The 12,268-nt window shown below is 49.5% G+C and overlaps 1 protein-coding gene across 1 annotated transcript in view; it reads right to left on the bottom strand.

Annotated features, from left to right (window-relative positions):
* Positions 1 to 10,887, bottom strand: part of rbfox1l (RNA binding fox-1 homolog 1, like) — a 120,263-nt gene extending 109,376 nt beyond the window's left edge. The window contains exon 1 of the mRNA XM_068022337.1: positions 10,772 to 10,887. Coding sequence (XP_067878438.1) covers positions 10,772 to 10,798 — 27 coding nt within the window. The 5' untranslated portion in view covers positions 10,799 to 10,887. The remainder of the gene's footprint in view (positions 1 to 10,771) is intronic.
* Between the last annotated feature and the right edge of the window lie 1,381 nt (positions 10,888 to 12,268).

Here is a 12,268-nt window from a genome sequence, read left to right as displayed (position 1 = left end):
GGGCACTCTGTAACAGTGAGAGAAGGGGGATCTATCAGACAGTGAGAGAGGGGAGCTCTGTAATACTGAGAGAAGGGGGATCTATCAGACAGTGAGAGAGTGGAGCTCTGTAACACTGAGAGAAGGGGGATCTATTAGACAGTGAGAGAGGGGCGCTCTGTAACAGTGAGAGAAGGGGGATCTGTAAGACAGTGAGAGAGGGGAGCCCTGTAATACTGAATGAAGGTGGATCTACAAGACAGTGAGAGAGGGGAGCTCTGTAACACTGAGAGAAGGGGGAATTTCAAGACAGTGAGAGAGTGGAGCTCTGTAACACTGTCAGGGAGCATCTATCTGTCGGTGAGAGAGGGGAGCTCTGTAACACTGAGAGAAGGTGGATCGATAAGACAGTGAGAGAGGGGAGCTCTGCAATACTGAGAGAAGTTGGATCTCTAAGACAGTGAGAGAGGGGAGCTCTGTAATACTGAGAGAAGGTGGATCGATAAGACAATGAGAGAGGGGAGCGCTGTAAAACTGAGAGAAGGAGGATTTATAAGACAGTGAGAGAGGGGAGCTCTGGAATACTTACAGAAGGGGAATCTATAAGACAGTAAGAGAGGGGAGCTCTGTAATACTGAGAGAAGGGGAATCCATAAGACAGGGGAATCTAAAAGACAGTGAGAGAGGGGAGCTCTGTAACACTGAGAGAAGGTAGATCGATAAGACAGTGAGAGAGGGGAGCTCTGTAATACTGAGAGAAGGTGGATCTCTAAGACAGTGAGAGAGGCGAGCTCTGTAATACTGAGAGAAGGTGGATCTATAAGACAGTGAGAGAGGGGAGCTCTGTAACACTAAGAGAAGGGGGATCGACAAGACAGTGAGAGAGGGGAGCTCTGTAACACTGAGAGAAGGCGGATCGATAAGACAGTGAGAGAGGGGAGCTCTGTAACAATGAGAGAAGGGGGATCTATAAGACAGTGAGAGAGGGGAGCTCTGTAACAGTGAGAGAAGGGGGATCTATAAGACAGTGAGAGAGGGGAGCTCTGTAACACTGAGAGAAGGGGGATCTATAAGACAGTGAGAGAGGGGAGCTCTGTAACACTGAATGAAGGTGGATCGAGAATACAGTGAGAGAGGGGAGCTCTGCAACACTGAGAGAAGGTGGATCGATAAGACAGTGAGAGAGGGGAGCTCTGTAATACTGAGAGAAGGTGGATCTCTAAGACAGTGAGAGAGGGGAGCTCTGTAATACTGAGAGAAGGTGGATCTATAAGACAGTGAGAGAGGGGAGCACTGCAACACTGAGAGAAGGGGGATCGATAAGACAGTGAGAGAGGGGAGCTCTGTAACACTGAGAGAAGGTGGATCTATAAGACAGTGAGAGAGGGGAGCTCTGTAACACTGAGAGAAGGGGGATCGAATAGACAGTGAGAGAGGGGAGCTCTGTAACACTGAGAGAAGGGGGATCGATAAGACAGTGAGAGAGGGGAGCTCTGTAACACTGAGAGAAGGGGGATCTATTAGACAGTGAGAGAGGGGCGCTCTGTAACACTGAGAGAAGGTGGATCTATAAGACAGTGAGAGAGGGGAGCTCTGTAACACTGAGAGAAGGGGGATCTATTAGACAGTGAGAGAGGGGCGCTCTGTAACAGTGAGAGAAGGGGGATCTATAAGACAGTGAGAGAGGGGAGCCCTGTAATACTGAATGATGGTGGATCTATAAGACAGTGAGAGAGGGGACCTCTGTAACACTGAGAGAAGGGGGTTCTATATGACAGTGAGAGAGGGGAGGTCTATAATACTGAGAGAAGGGGGATCTTTAAGACAGTGAGAGAGGGGAGCTCTGTAATACTGAGAGATTTGGATGTATAAGACAGTGAGAGAGGGGTGCTCTGTAATACTGAGAGAAGGGGGATCTATAAGACAGTGAGAGAGGGGAGCTCTGTAATACTGAGAGAAGGGGGATCTATAAGACAGTGAGAGGGGAGCTCTGTAACACTGAGAGAAGGGGGATCTATAAGACAGTGAGAGAGGGGTGCTCTGTAATACTGAGAGAAGGGGGATCTATAAGACAGTGAGAGAGGGGAGCTCTGTAATACTGAGAGAAGGGGGATCTATAAGACAGTGAGAGGGGAGCTCTGTAACACTGACAGAAGGGGAATCTATCAGACAGTGAGAGAGGGGAGCTCTGTAACACTGAGAGAAGGTGGATCTATAAGACAGTGAGAGAGGGGAGCTCTGTAACACTGAGAGAAGGTGGATCTATAAGACAGTGAGAGTGGGAACATATATAACACTGAGAGAAGGGGGATGTATAACACAGTGAGAGAGGGCAGGTCTGCAACACTGAGAGGAGGAGGAGCTACAAGACGCAGTGAGAGGGGAGCTCTGTAACACTGTGTCAGGGAGGAATTATCAGTCGGTGAGAGAGGGGAGCTCTGTAACACTGAATGAAGGTGGATCGATAAGACAGAGCGAAGGGAGCTCTGTAACACTGAGAGAAGGTGGATTGATAAGACAGTGAGAGAGCGGAGCTCTGTAACACTGAGAGAAGGTGGATCTATAAGACAGTGAGAGAGGGGAGCTCTGTAATACTGACAGAAGGGGAATCTATAAGACAGGGGAATCTATAAGACAGTGAGAGAGGGGAGCTCTGTAACACTGAGAGAAGGTGGATCGATAAGACAGTGAGAGAGGGGAGCTCTGTAATACTGAGAGAAGGTGGATCTCTAAGACAGTGAGAGAGGGGAGCTCTGTAATACTGAGAGAAGGTGGATCTATAAGACAGTGAGAGAGGGGAGCTCTGTAACACTGAGAGAAGGGGGATCGATAAGACAGTGAGAGATGGGAGCTCTGTAACACAGAGAGAAGGTGCATCTATAAGACAGTGAGAGAGGGGAGCTCTGTAACACTGAGAGAAGGTGGATCTATAAGACAGTGAGAGAGGGGAGCTCTGTAACACTGACAGAAGGGGAATCTATAAGACAGTGAGAGAGGGCACATATATAACACATAGAGAAGGGGCATGTATAACACAGTGAGAGAGGGGTGGTCTGCAACACTGAGAGAAGGGGGATCTATAAGACAGTGAGAGAGGGGAGCTCTGTAACACTGAGAGAAGGGGGATCTATAAGACAGTGAGAGAGGGGAGCTCTGTAACACTGAGAGAAGGGGGATCTATAAGACAGTGAGAGAGGGGAGCTCTGTAACACTGAGAGAAGTTGGATCTTTAAGACGGTGAGAGAGGGGAGCTCTGTAATACTGACAGAAGGGGAATCTATAAGACAGTGAGAGAGGGCACATATATAACACATAGAGAAGTGGCATGTATAACACAGTGAGAGAGGGGTGGTCTGCAACACTGAGAGGAGGGGGATCTGCAGGACGCAGTGAGAGGGGAGCTCTGTAACACTGTGTCAGGGAGGATCTATCAGACAGTTAGAGAGCGGAGCTCTGTAACACTGAGAGAAGGGGGATCTATAAGACAGTGAGAGAGGGGAGCTCTGTAACACTGAATGAAGGTGGATCTATAAGACTGTGAGAGTGGGGAGCTCTGTAACACTGAGAGAAGGGGGATCTATAAGACAGTGAGAGAGGGGAGCTCTGTAACAGTGAGAGAAGGGGGATCTATAAGACAGTGAGAGAGGGGAAATCTGTAATACTGAATGAAAATGGATCTATAAGACAGTGAGAGAGGGGAGCTCTGTAACACTGAGAGAAGGGGGATCTATAAGACAGTGAGAGAGGGGAGCTCTGTAATACTGACAGAAGGGGAATCTATAAGACAGTAAGAGAGGGGAGCTCTGTAATACTGAGAGAAGGGGAATCTATAAGACAGGGGAATCGATAAGACAGTGAGAGAGGGGAGCTCTGTAACACTGAGAGAAGGTGGATCGATAAGACAGTGAGAGAGGCGTGCTCTGTAACACTGAGAGAAGGGGGATCTATAAGACAGTGAGAGAGGGGAGTTCTGTAACACTGAGAGAAAGTGGTTTGATAAGACAGTGAGAGAGGCGTGCTCTGTAACACTGAGAGAAGGGGGATCTATAAGACAGTGAGAGAGGGGAGCTCTGTAACACTGAGAGAAGGGGGACTAAAAGACAGTGTGAGAGGGGAGCTCTGTAACAATGAGAGAAGGGGGATGTTTAACACACTGATAGAGGGGAGGTCTGCAACACTGAGAGGAGGGGGATCTACAAGACGCAGTGAGAGGGGAGCTCTGTAACACTGTGTCAGGGAGGATCTATCAGACAGTTAGAGAGCGGAGTTCTGTAACACTGAATGAAGGTGGATCTGTAAGACAGTGAGAGAGGGGAGTTCTGTAACACTGAGAGAAGGGGGATCTGTCAAGACAGTGAGAGGGGAGCTCTCAAACACTGAGAGAAGGGGGATCGATAAGACAGTGAGAGAGGGGAGCTCTGTAACACTGAGAGAAGGTGGATCTATAAGACAGTGAGAGAGGGGAGCTCTGTAACACTGAGAGAAGGGGGATCGAATAGACAGTGAGAGAGGGGAGCTCTGTAACACTGAGAGAAGGGGGATCGATAAGACAGTGAGAGAGGGAAGCTCTGTAACACTGAGAGAAGGGGGATCTATTAGACAGTGAGAGAGGGGCGCTCTGTAACACTGAGAGAAGGTGGATCTATAAGACAGTGAGAGAGGGGAGCTCTGTAACACTGAGAGAAGGGGGATCTATTAGACAGTGAGAGAGGGGCGCTCTGTAACAGTGAGAGAAGGGGGATCTATAAGACAGTGAGAGAGGGGAGCCCTGTAATACTGAATGAAGGTGGATCTATAAGACAGTGAGAGAGGGGACCTCTGTAACACTGAGAGAAGGGGGTTCTATATGACAGTGAGAGAGGGGAGGTCTATAATACTGAGAGAAGGGGGATCTTTAAGACAGCGAGAGAGGGGAGCTCTGTAATACTGAGAGATTTGGATGTATAAGACAGTGAGAGAGGGGAGCCCTGTAACACTGAGAGAAGGGGGATCTATAAGACAGTGAGAGAGGGGTGCTCTGTAATACTGAGAGAAGGGGGATCTATAAGACAGTGAGAGAGGGGAGCTCTGTAATACTGAGAGAAGGGGGATCTATAAGACAGTGAGAGGGGAGCTCTGTAACACTGACAGAAGGGGAATCTATAAGACAGTGAGAGAGGGGAGCTCTGTAACACTGAGAGAAGGTGGATCTATAAGACAGTGAGAGAGGGGAGCTCTGTAACACTGAGAGAAGGTGGATCTATAAGACAGTGAGAGTGGGAACATATAAAACACTGAGAGAAGGGGGATGTATAACACAGTGAGAGAGGGCAGGTCTGCAACACTGAGAGGAGGAGGAGCTACAAGACGCAGTGAGAGGGGAGCTCTGTAACACTGTGTCAGGGAGGAATTATCAGTCGGTGAGAGAGGGGAGCTCTGTAACACTGAATGAAGGTGGATTGATAAGACAGAGCGAAGGGAGCTCTGTAACACTGAGAGAAGGTGGATTGATAAGACAGTGAGAGAGCGGAGCTCTGTAACACTGAGAGAAGGTGGATCTATAAGACAGTGAGAGAGGGGAGCTCTGTAATACTGACAGAAGGGGAATCTATAAGACAGGGGAATCTATAAGACAGTGAGAGAGGGGAGCTCTGTAACACTGAGAGAAGGTGGATCGATAAGACAGTGAGAGAGGGGAGCTCTGTAATACTGAGACAAGGTGGATCTCTAAGACAGTGAGAGAGGGGAGCTCTGTAATACTGAGAGAAGGTGGATCTATAAGACAGTGAGAGAGGGGAGCTCTGTAACACTGAGAGAAGGGGGATCGATAAGACAGTGAGAGATGGGAGCTCTGTAACACGGAGAGAAGGTGGATCGATAAGACAGTGAGAGAGGGGAGCTCTGTAACACTGAGAGAAGGTGGATCTATAAGACAGTGAGAGAGGGGAGCTCTGTAACACTGACAGAAGGGGAATCTATAAGACAGTGAGAGAGGGCACATATATAACACATAGAGAAGGGGCATGTATAACACAGTGAGAGAGGGGTGGTCTGCAACACTGAGAGAAGGGGGATCTATAAGACAGTGAGAGAGGGGAGCTCTGTAACACTGAGAGAAGGGGGATCTATAAGACAGTGAGAGAGGGGAGCTCTGTAACACTGAGAGAAGGGGGATCTATAAGACAGTGAGAGAGGGGAGCTCTGTAACACTGAGAGAAGTTGGATCTTTAAGACGGTGAGAGAGGGGAGCTCTGTAATACTGACAGAAGGGGAATCTATAAGACAGTGAGAGAGGGCACATATATAACACATAGAGAAGTGGCATGTATAACACAGTGAGAGAGGGGTGGTCTGCAACACTGAGAGGAGGGGGATCTACAGGACGCAGTGAGAGGGGAGCTCTGTAACACTGTGTCAGGGAGGATCTATCAAACAGTTAGAGAGCGGAGCTCTGTAACACTGAGAGAAGGGGGATCTATAAGACAGTGAGAGAGGGGAGCTCTGTAACACTGAATGAAGGTGGATCTATAAGACTGTGAGAGTGGGGAGCTCTGTAACACTGAGAGAAGGGGGATCTATAAGACAGTGAGAGAGGGGAGCTCTGTAACAGTGAGAGAAGGGGGATCTATAAGACAGTGAGAGAGGGGAAATCTGTAATACTGAATGAAAATGGATCTATAAGACAGTGAGAGAGGGGAGCTCTGTAACACTGAGAGAAGGGGGATCTATAAGACAGTGAGAGAGGGGAGCTCTGTAATACTGACAGAAGGGGAATCTATAAGACAGTAAGAGAGGGGAGCTCTGTAATACTGAGAGAAGGGGGATCTATAAGACAGTGAGAGAGGGGAGCTCTGTAATACTGAGAGAAGGTGGATCTATAAGACAGTGAGAGAGGGGAGCTCTGTAACACTGAGAGAAGGGGGATCTATAAGACAGTGAAGAGGGGAGCTCTGTAATACTGAGAGAAGGGGGATCTATAAGACAGTGAGAGGGGAGCTCTGTCACACTGAGAGAAGGTGGATCTATAAGACAGTGAGAGTGGGCACATATATAACACTGAGAGAAGGGGGATCTATAAGACAGAGAGAGAGGGGAGCTCTGTAACACTGAGAGAAGGGGGATGTATAACACAGTGAGACAGGGGAGGTCTGCAACACTGAGAGGAGGAGGAGCTACAAGACGCAGTGAGAGGGGAGCTCTGTAACAATGTGTCAGGGAGGATCTATCAGTCGGTGAGAGAGGGGAGCTCTGTAACACTGAATGAAGGTGGATCGATAAGACAGAGCGAGGGGAGCTCTGTAACACTGAGAGAAGGTGGATCTATAAGACAGTGAGAGAGGGCACATATATAACACTGAGAGAAGGGGGATGTATAGCACAGTGAGAGAGGGGAGGTCTGCAACACTGAGAGGAGGGGGAATTACAAGACGCATTGAGAGGGGAGCTCTGTAACACTGTGTCAGGGAGGATCTATCAGTCGGTGAGAGAGGGGAGCTCTGTAACACTGAATGAAGGTGGATCGATAAGACAGAGCGAGGGGAGCTCTGTAACACTGAGAGAAGGTGGATCGATAAGACAGTGAGAGAGGGGAGCACTGTAACACTGACAGAAGGGGAATCTATAAGACAGGGGAATCTATAAGACAGTGAGAGAGGGGCGCTCTGTAATACTGACAGAAGGGGAATCTATAAGACAGGGGAATCTATAAGGCAGTGAGAGAGGGGCGCTCTGTAACAGAGAGAAGGTGGATCTATAAGACAGTGAGAGAGGGGAGCTCTGTAACACTCTGAGAAGCGAGATCGATAAGACAGTGAGAGAGGGGAGCTCTGTAATACTGAGAGAAGGTGGATCGATAAGACAGTGAGAGAGGGGAGCTCTGTAACACTGAGAGAAGGTGGATCTTTAAGACAGTGAGAGAGGGGAGCTCTGTAACACTGAGAGAAGGGGGATCGATAAGACAGTGAGACAGGGGAGCTCTGTAATACTGAGTGAAGGGGGATCTATAAGACAGTGAGAGACGGGAGCTCTGCAACACTGAGAGAAGGGGGATCTATAAGACAGTGAGAGAGGAGCTCTGTAACACTGACAGAAGGGGAATCTATAAGACAGTGAGAGAGGGGAGCTCTCTAACACTGAGAGAAGGTTGATCGATAAGACAGTGAGAGAGGGGAGCTCTGTAACACTGAGAGAAGGTGGATCTATAAGACAGTGAGCGAGGGGAGCTCTGTAACACTGAGAGAAGGGGGAATCTATAAGGCAGAGAGAGGGGAGCTCGGGAACACTGAGAGAAGGGGAATCTATAAGACAGTGAGAGGGGAGGTCTGTAACACTGAGAGAAGGTGGATCTATAAGGCAGAGAGAGGGGAGCTCTGTAACACTGAGAGAAGGGGGAATCTATAAGGCAGAGAGAGGGGAGCTCGGGAACACTGAGAGAAGGGGAATCTATAAGACAGTGAGAGGGGAGGTCTGTAACACTGAGAGAAGGTGGATCTATAAGGCAGAGAGAGGGGAGCTCTGTAACACTGAGAGAAGGGGGAATCTATAAGGCAGAGAGAGGGTAGGATCATTACATGGATAGGGCTGTGATGCAGATAACGGTGCACCTCTGTGTGCCCGTTATAAACCAGCCTCTGGATACCCAATGCAGCCTCCATCCCCCCTCACAGACCTTCCCCACTCTGCAGGTGGCCGGTGCGTTTGAATGGGGAGCGACCAGCGATGTTGCCGCTACGGCGTCAATGTTCACCAGACTGAGCCGATGCAGAAGCATTCCCTGCATTTCGGAAGGGTAACTCCATCTGTTGACTGGAGCCAGTCAGCCACAGGACGGGCAGAGAGCAGGAGAGGTGCACCTGCTGCGATGCTGTTTTCAGACAGGCTGCCTGAGCTGGATGCCTTTATAGGGCAGGGGAGGTGAAGAGGAGCAGACAGCGCGTCTGATGTGGCTCTTAACAGGCAGCAGCAGCTGGAGGCCACAGGGCGGAGAGCAGGACTGAGAAACAGGGAAGGTCACATTTCAACTGCTAGCAGGTCTGATAGTCAGACCCTGAGTTAGACAGACCGAGGCAGAAACAGGACCCTCCTGTTCACCGCCCCCACATCCCAGCTCAGGACCCTCCCCAAGGACCCTCCTGCTAACCAGCACCCCCCCCCCCACCACCACTTGAGGACCTTCCCCAGAACCTCCCATTAACCCCAACACCATCCCCCCACAACCTTAGGACCCTCCCTCCACCCCAGCTCCTTCACATCCAATCAGCAACTCTGAAAAGGTGTTCCAGTTACCCAGCAAGGCAGCTGGTTTTGTACACAGCAAGATCCCACAGAGAGCAATTTGTTCCGGTGGGGGAGGGGGGATGGGGGGGCAAAGAATCCAGTATTCCATTGTACACACGCTGTGATTGGACAGTCTCGACACAAACTGTGATTGGACGACTGGAGGCAAACTGTGATTGGATGGTTTTGTACACACTGTGATTGGACAGACTGCACACACACTGTGATTGAACGGATTATACACACTGTGATTGGACAGAATTGATGCACACTGTGATTGAACAGATTGTACACACTGTGATTGGACAGAGTGGATGCACATTGTGATTGGACAGATTATACACACTGTGATTGGACGGACTGCACACACACTGTGATTGGACAGAGTGAACGCATACTGTGATTGCACAGACGGCACACACACTGTGATTGGACGGAGCGAACACACACTGCGATTGGACAGACGGCACACACACTGCGATTGGACAGAGTATACACACACTCTGATTGGACAGAGTGCACACACACTGTGATTGGACAGAATATACGCACACGGTGATTGGATGGACTGCACGCGCATTGTGATTGGACAGACTGCACACACTGTGATTGGTCAGAATGGACACACACCATGATTGGACAGACTGCACACACACTGCAATTGGTCAGAATGCACACACACCATGATTGGACGGACTGCACAGACACTGTGATTGGACAGACTGCACACACACACTGCGATTGGACAGAAGGCACACACACTGTGATTAACAGACTGCACACACACTGTGATTGGACACACTGGACACACACGGTGATTGGACAGAGTGTACACACACTGCAATTGGACAGACTGCACACACACACTGCGATTGGACAGAAGGCACACACACTGCGATTGGACAGACAGCACACACACTGTGATTGGACAAACTGGACACACACGGTGATTAGACAGAGTGTACACACACTGTGATTGGACAGACTGCACACACACACTGCGATTGGACAGAAGGCACACACACTGCGATTGGACAGACAGCACACACACTGTGATTGGACAGACTGGACACACACGGTGATTAGACAGAGTATACACACACTGTGATTGGACAGACTGCACACACACACTGCGATTGGACAGAAGGCACACACACTGCAATTGGACAGATGGCACACACACTGTGATTAACAGACTGCACACACACTGTGATTGGACACACTAAACACACACGGTGATTGGACAGTGTGTACACACACTGTGATTGGACAGACTGGACACACACTGTGATTGGACACACTGGACACACACGGTGATTGGACAGTGTGTACACACACTGTGATTGGACAGACTGGACACACACTGCGATTGGACAGAGTGCACACACACTTTGATTGGTCAGAATGGACAAGCACTGTGATTGGACAGAGTGCACACAGACTGTGATTGGACAGTGTGTACACACACTGTGATTGGACAGAGTGTACACACACTGTGATTGGACGGACACATGGTGCAAAGTCACTCGCCACTTACGGAGGGTGGAGGAGGGATTCCCGTCATGGTTCCTTCCACGGTGGCAGCCTGTTTGATCAGGGCCTGTGCTGGGGTGTAGAGCCGGAGTCCAGTCTCTGTTATGGGCTGTCCTGGGAATTCCTGTCCTGGGTGAGCAAGAGGAGGGGGATACTCAGCAGGAAGGCGGGTCTGTGGGGGGGGAGGGGGGTACTGGGCTGGGTACCCCTGAGATAAGGCTTCGGCAGAGCTGGTTGCATCCTGAGCACCCTAGGAATATAGAAACAGTCTGTAAATAGAGAGAGACAGAGAGACACAGAGAGATTGATAGAGAGGCAGAGAGAGAGAGAGTGTGATAGAGACAGAGAGAGAGAGAGTGATAGAGAGAGAGAGTGATAGAGAGACAGAGAGAGAGAGAGTGATAGAGACAGAGAGACGGAGACAGAGAGAGGGAGAGAGTGATAGAGAGGCGGAGAGAGAGTGTGTGATAGAGAGACACAGAGCGAGAGAGAGAGTGATAGAGACAGAGAGATTGAGACAGAGAGACAGAGACAGAGAGAGAGTGATCGAGAGAGAGACAGAGAGAGAGAGAGTGATAGAGAGGCAGAGAGAGAGATGGTGATAGAGAGAGAAAGAGTGATAGAGAGACAGAGAGATAGAGAGTGATAGAGACAGAGCGAGAGAGTGAGTGATATATATATATATAGAGAGAGAGAGACAGAGACATAGGGAGAGAGAGACACACAGTGGAAGAGAGAGACAGAGAGAGACAGAGAGAAAGACAGAGAGAGACAGAGAAACAGAGAGAAAGCCTGAAGCAGACAGAGAGAGAGAGACAAAGAGAGACAGAGGGAGAGAGAGCGAGGGAGAGACAGAAAGACACTGAGTGAGACAGACAGAGACACAGGGGGAGAAAAAGATCAGGAGAAAAAGAGACAGGAGAAAAGATTGGGGAAATTGAGACAGGCAATGAGACTGAGAGAAAGAGAGTGAAGCAGACAGGAGAGGGAGAGAAACAGACTGAGAGAGACCTCAGTCCCAATATACAGTCTGACAGTGGTCTCAGTCCCAATATACAGTTTGACAGTGGCCTCAGTCCCAATATACAGTCTGACAGAGACCTCAGTCCCAATGTACAGTCTGACAGTGGCCCCAGTCCCAATATACAGTCTGACAGTGGCCTCAGTGTCAATATACAGTCTGACAGAGATCTCAGTCCCAATATACAGTCTGACAGAGACTTCAGTCCCAATATACAGTCTGACAGTGGCCTCAGTGTCAATATACAGTCTGACAGAGACATCAGTGCCAATATACAGTCTGTCAGGGGCCTCAGTCCCAATATACAGTCAGACAGGGGCCTCAGTCCCAATATACAGTCTGACAGGGGCCTCAGTCCCAATATACAGTCAGACAGTGGCCTCAGTGTCAATATACAGTCTGACAGAGACATCAGTGCCAATATACAGTCAGACAGAGGCCTCAGTCCCAATATACAGTCAGTCAAGGGCCTCAGTCCCA

The sequence above is a fragment of the Heterodontus francisci genome, chromosome 45 (genome assembly GCF_036365525.1).
Source record: "Heterodontus francisci isolate sHetFra1 chromosome 45, sHetFra1.hap1, whole genome shotgun sequence".
NCBI lineage: Eukaryota > Metazoa > Chordata > Chondrichthyes > Heterodontiformes > Heterodontidae > Heterodontus > Heterodontus francisci.
Note: the sequence above shows the minus strand (reverse complement) of the source record. Positions and strands in the feature narration are given on the sequence as shown.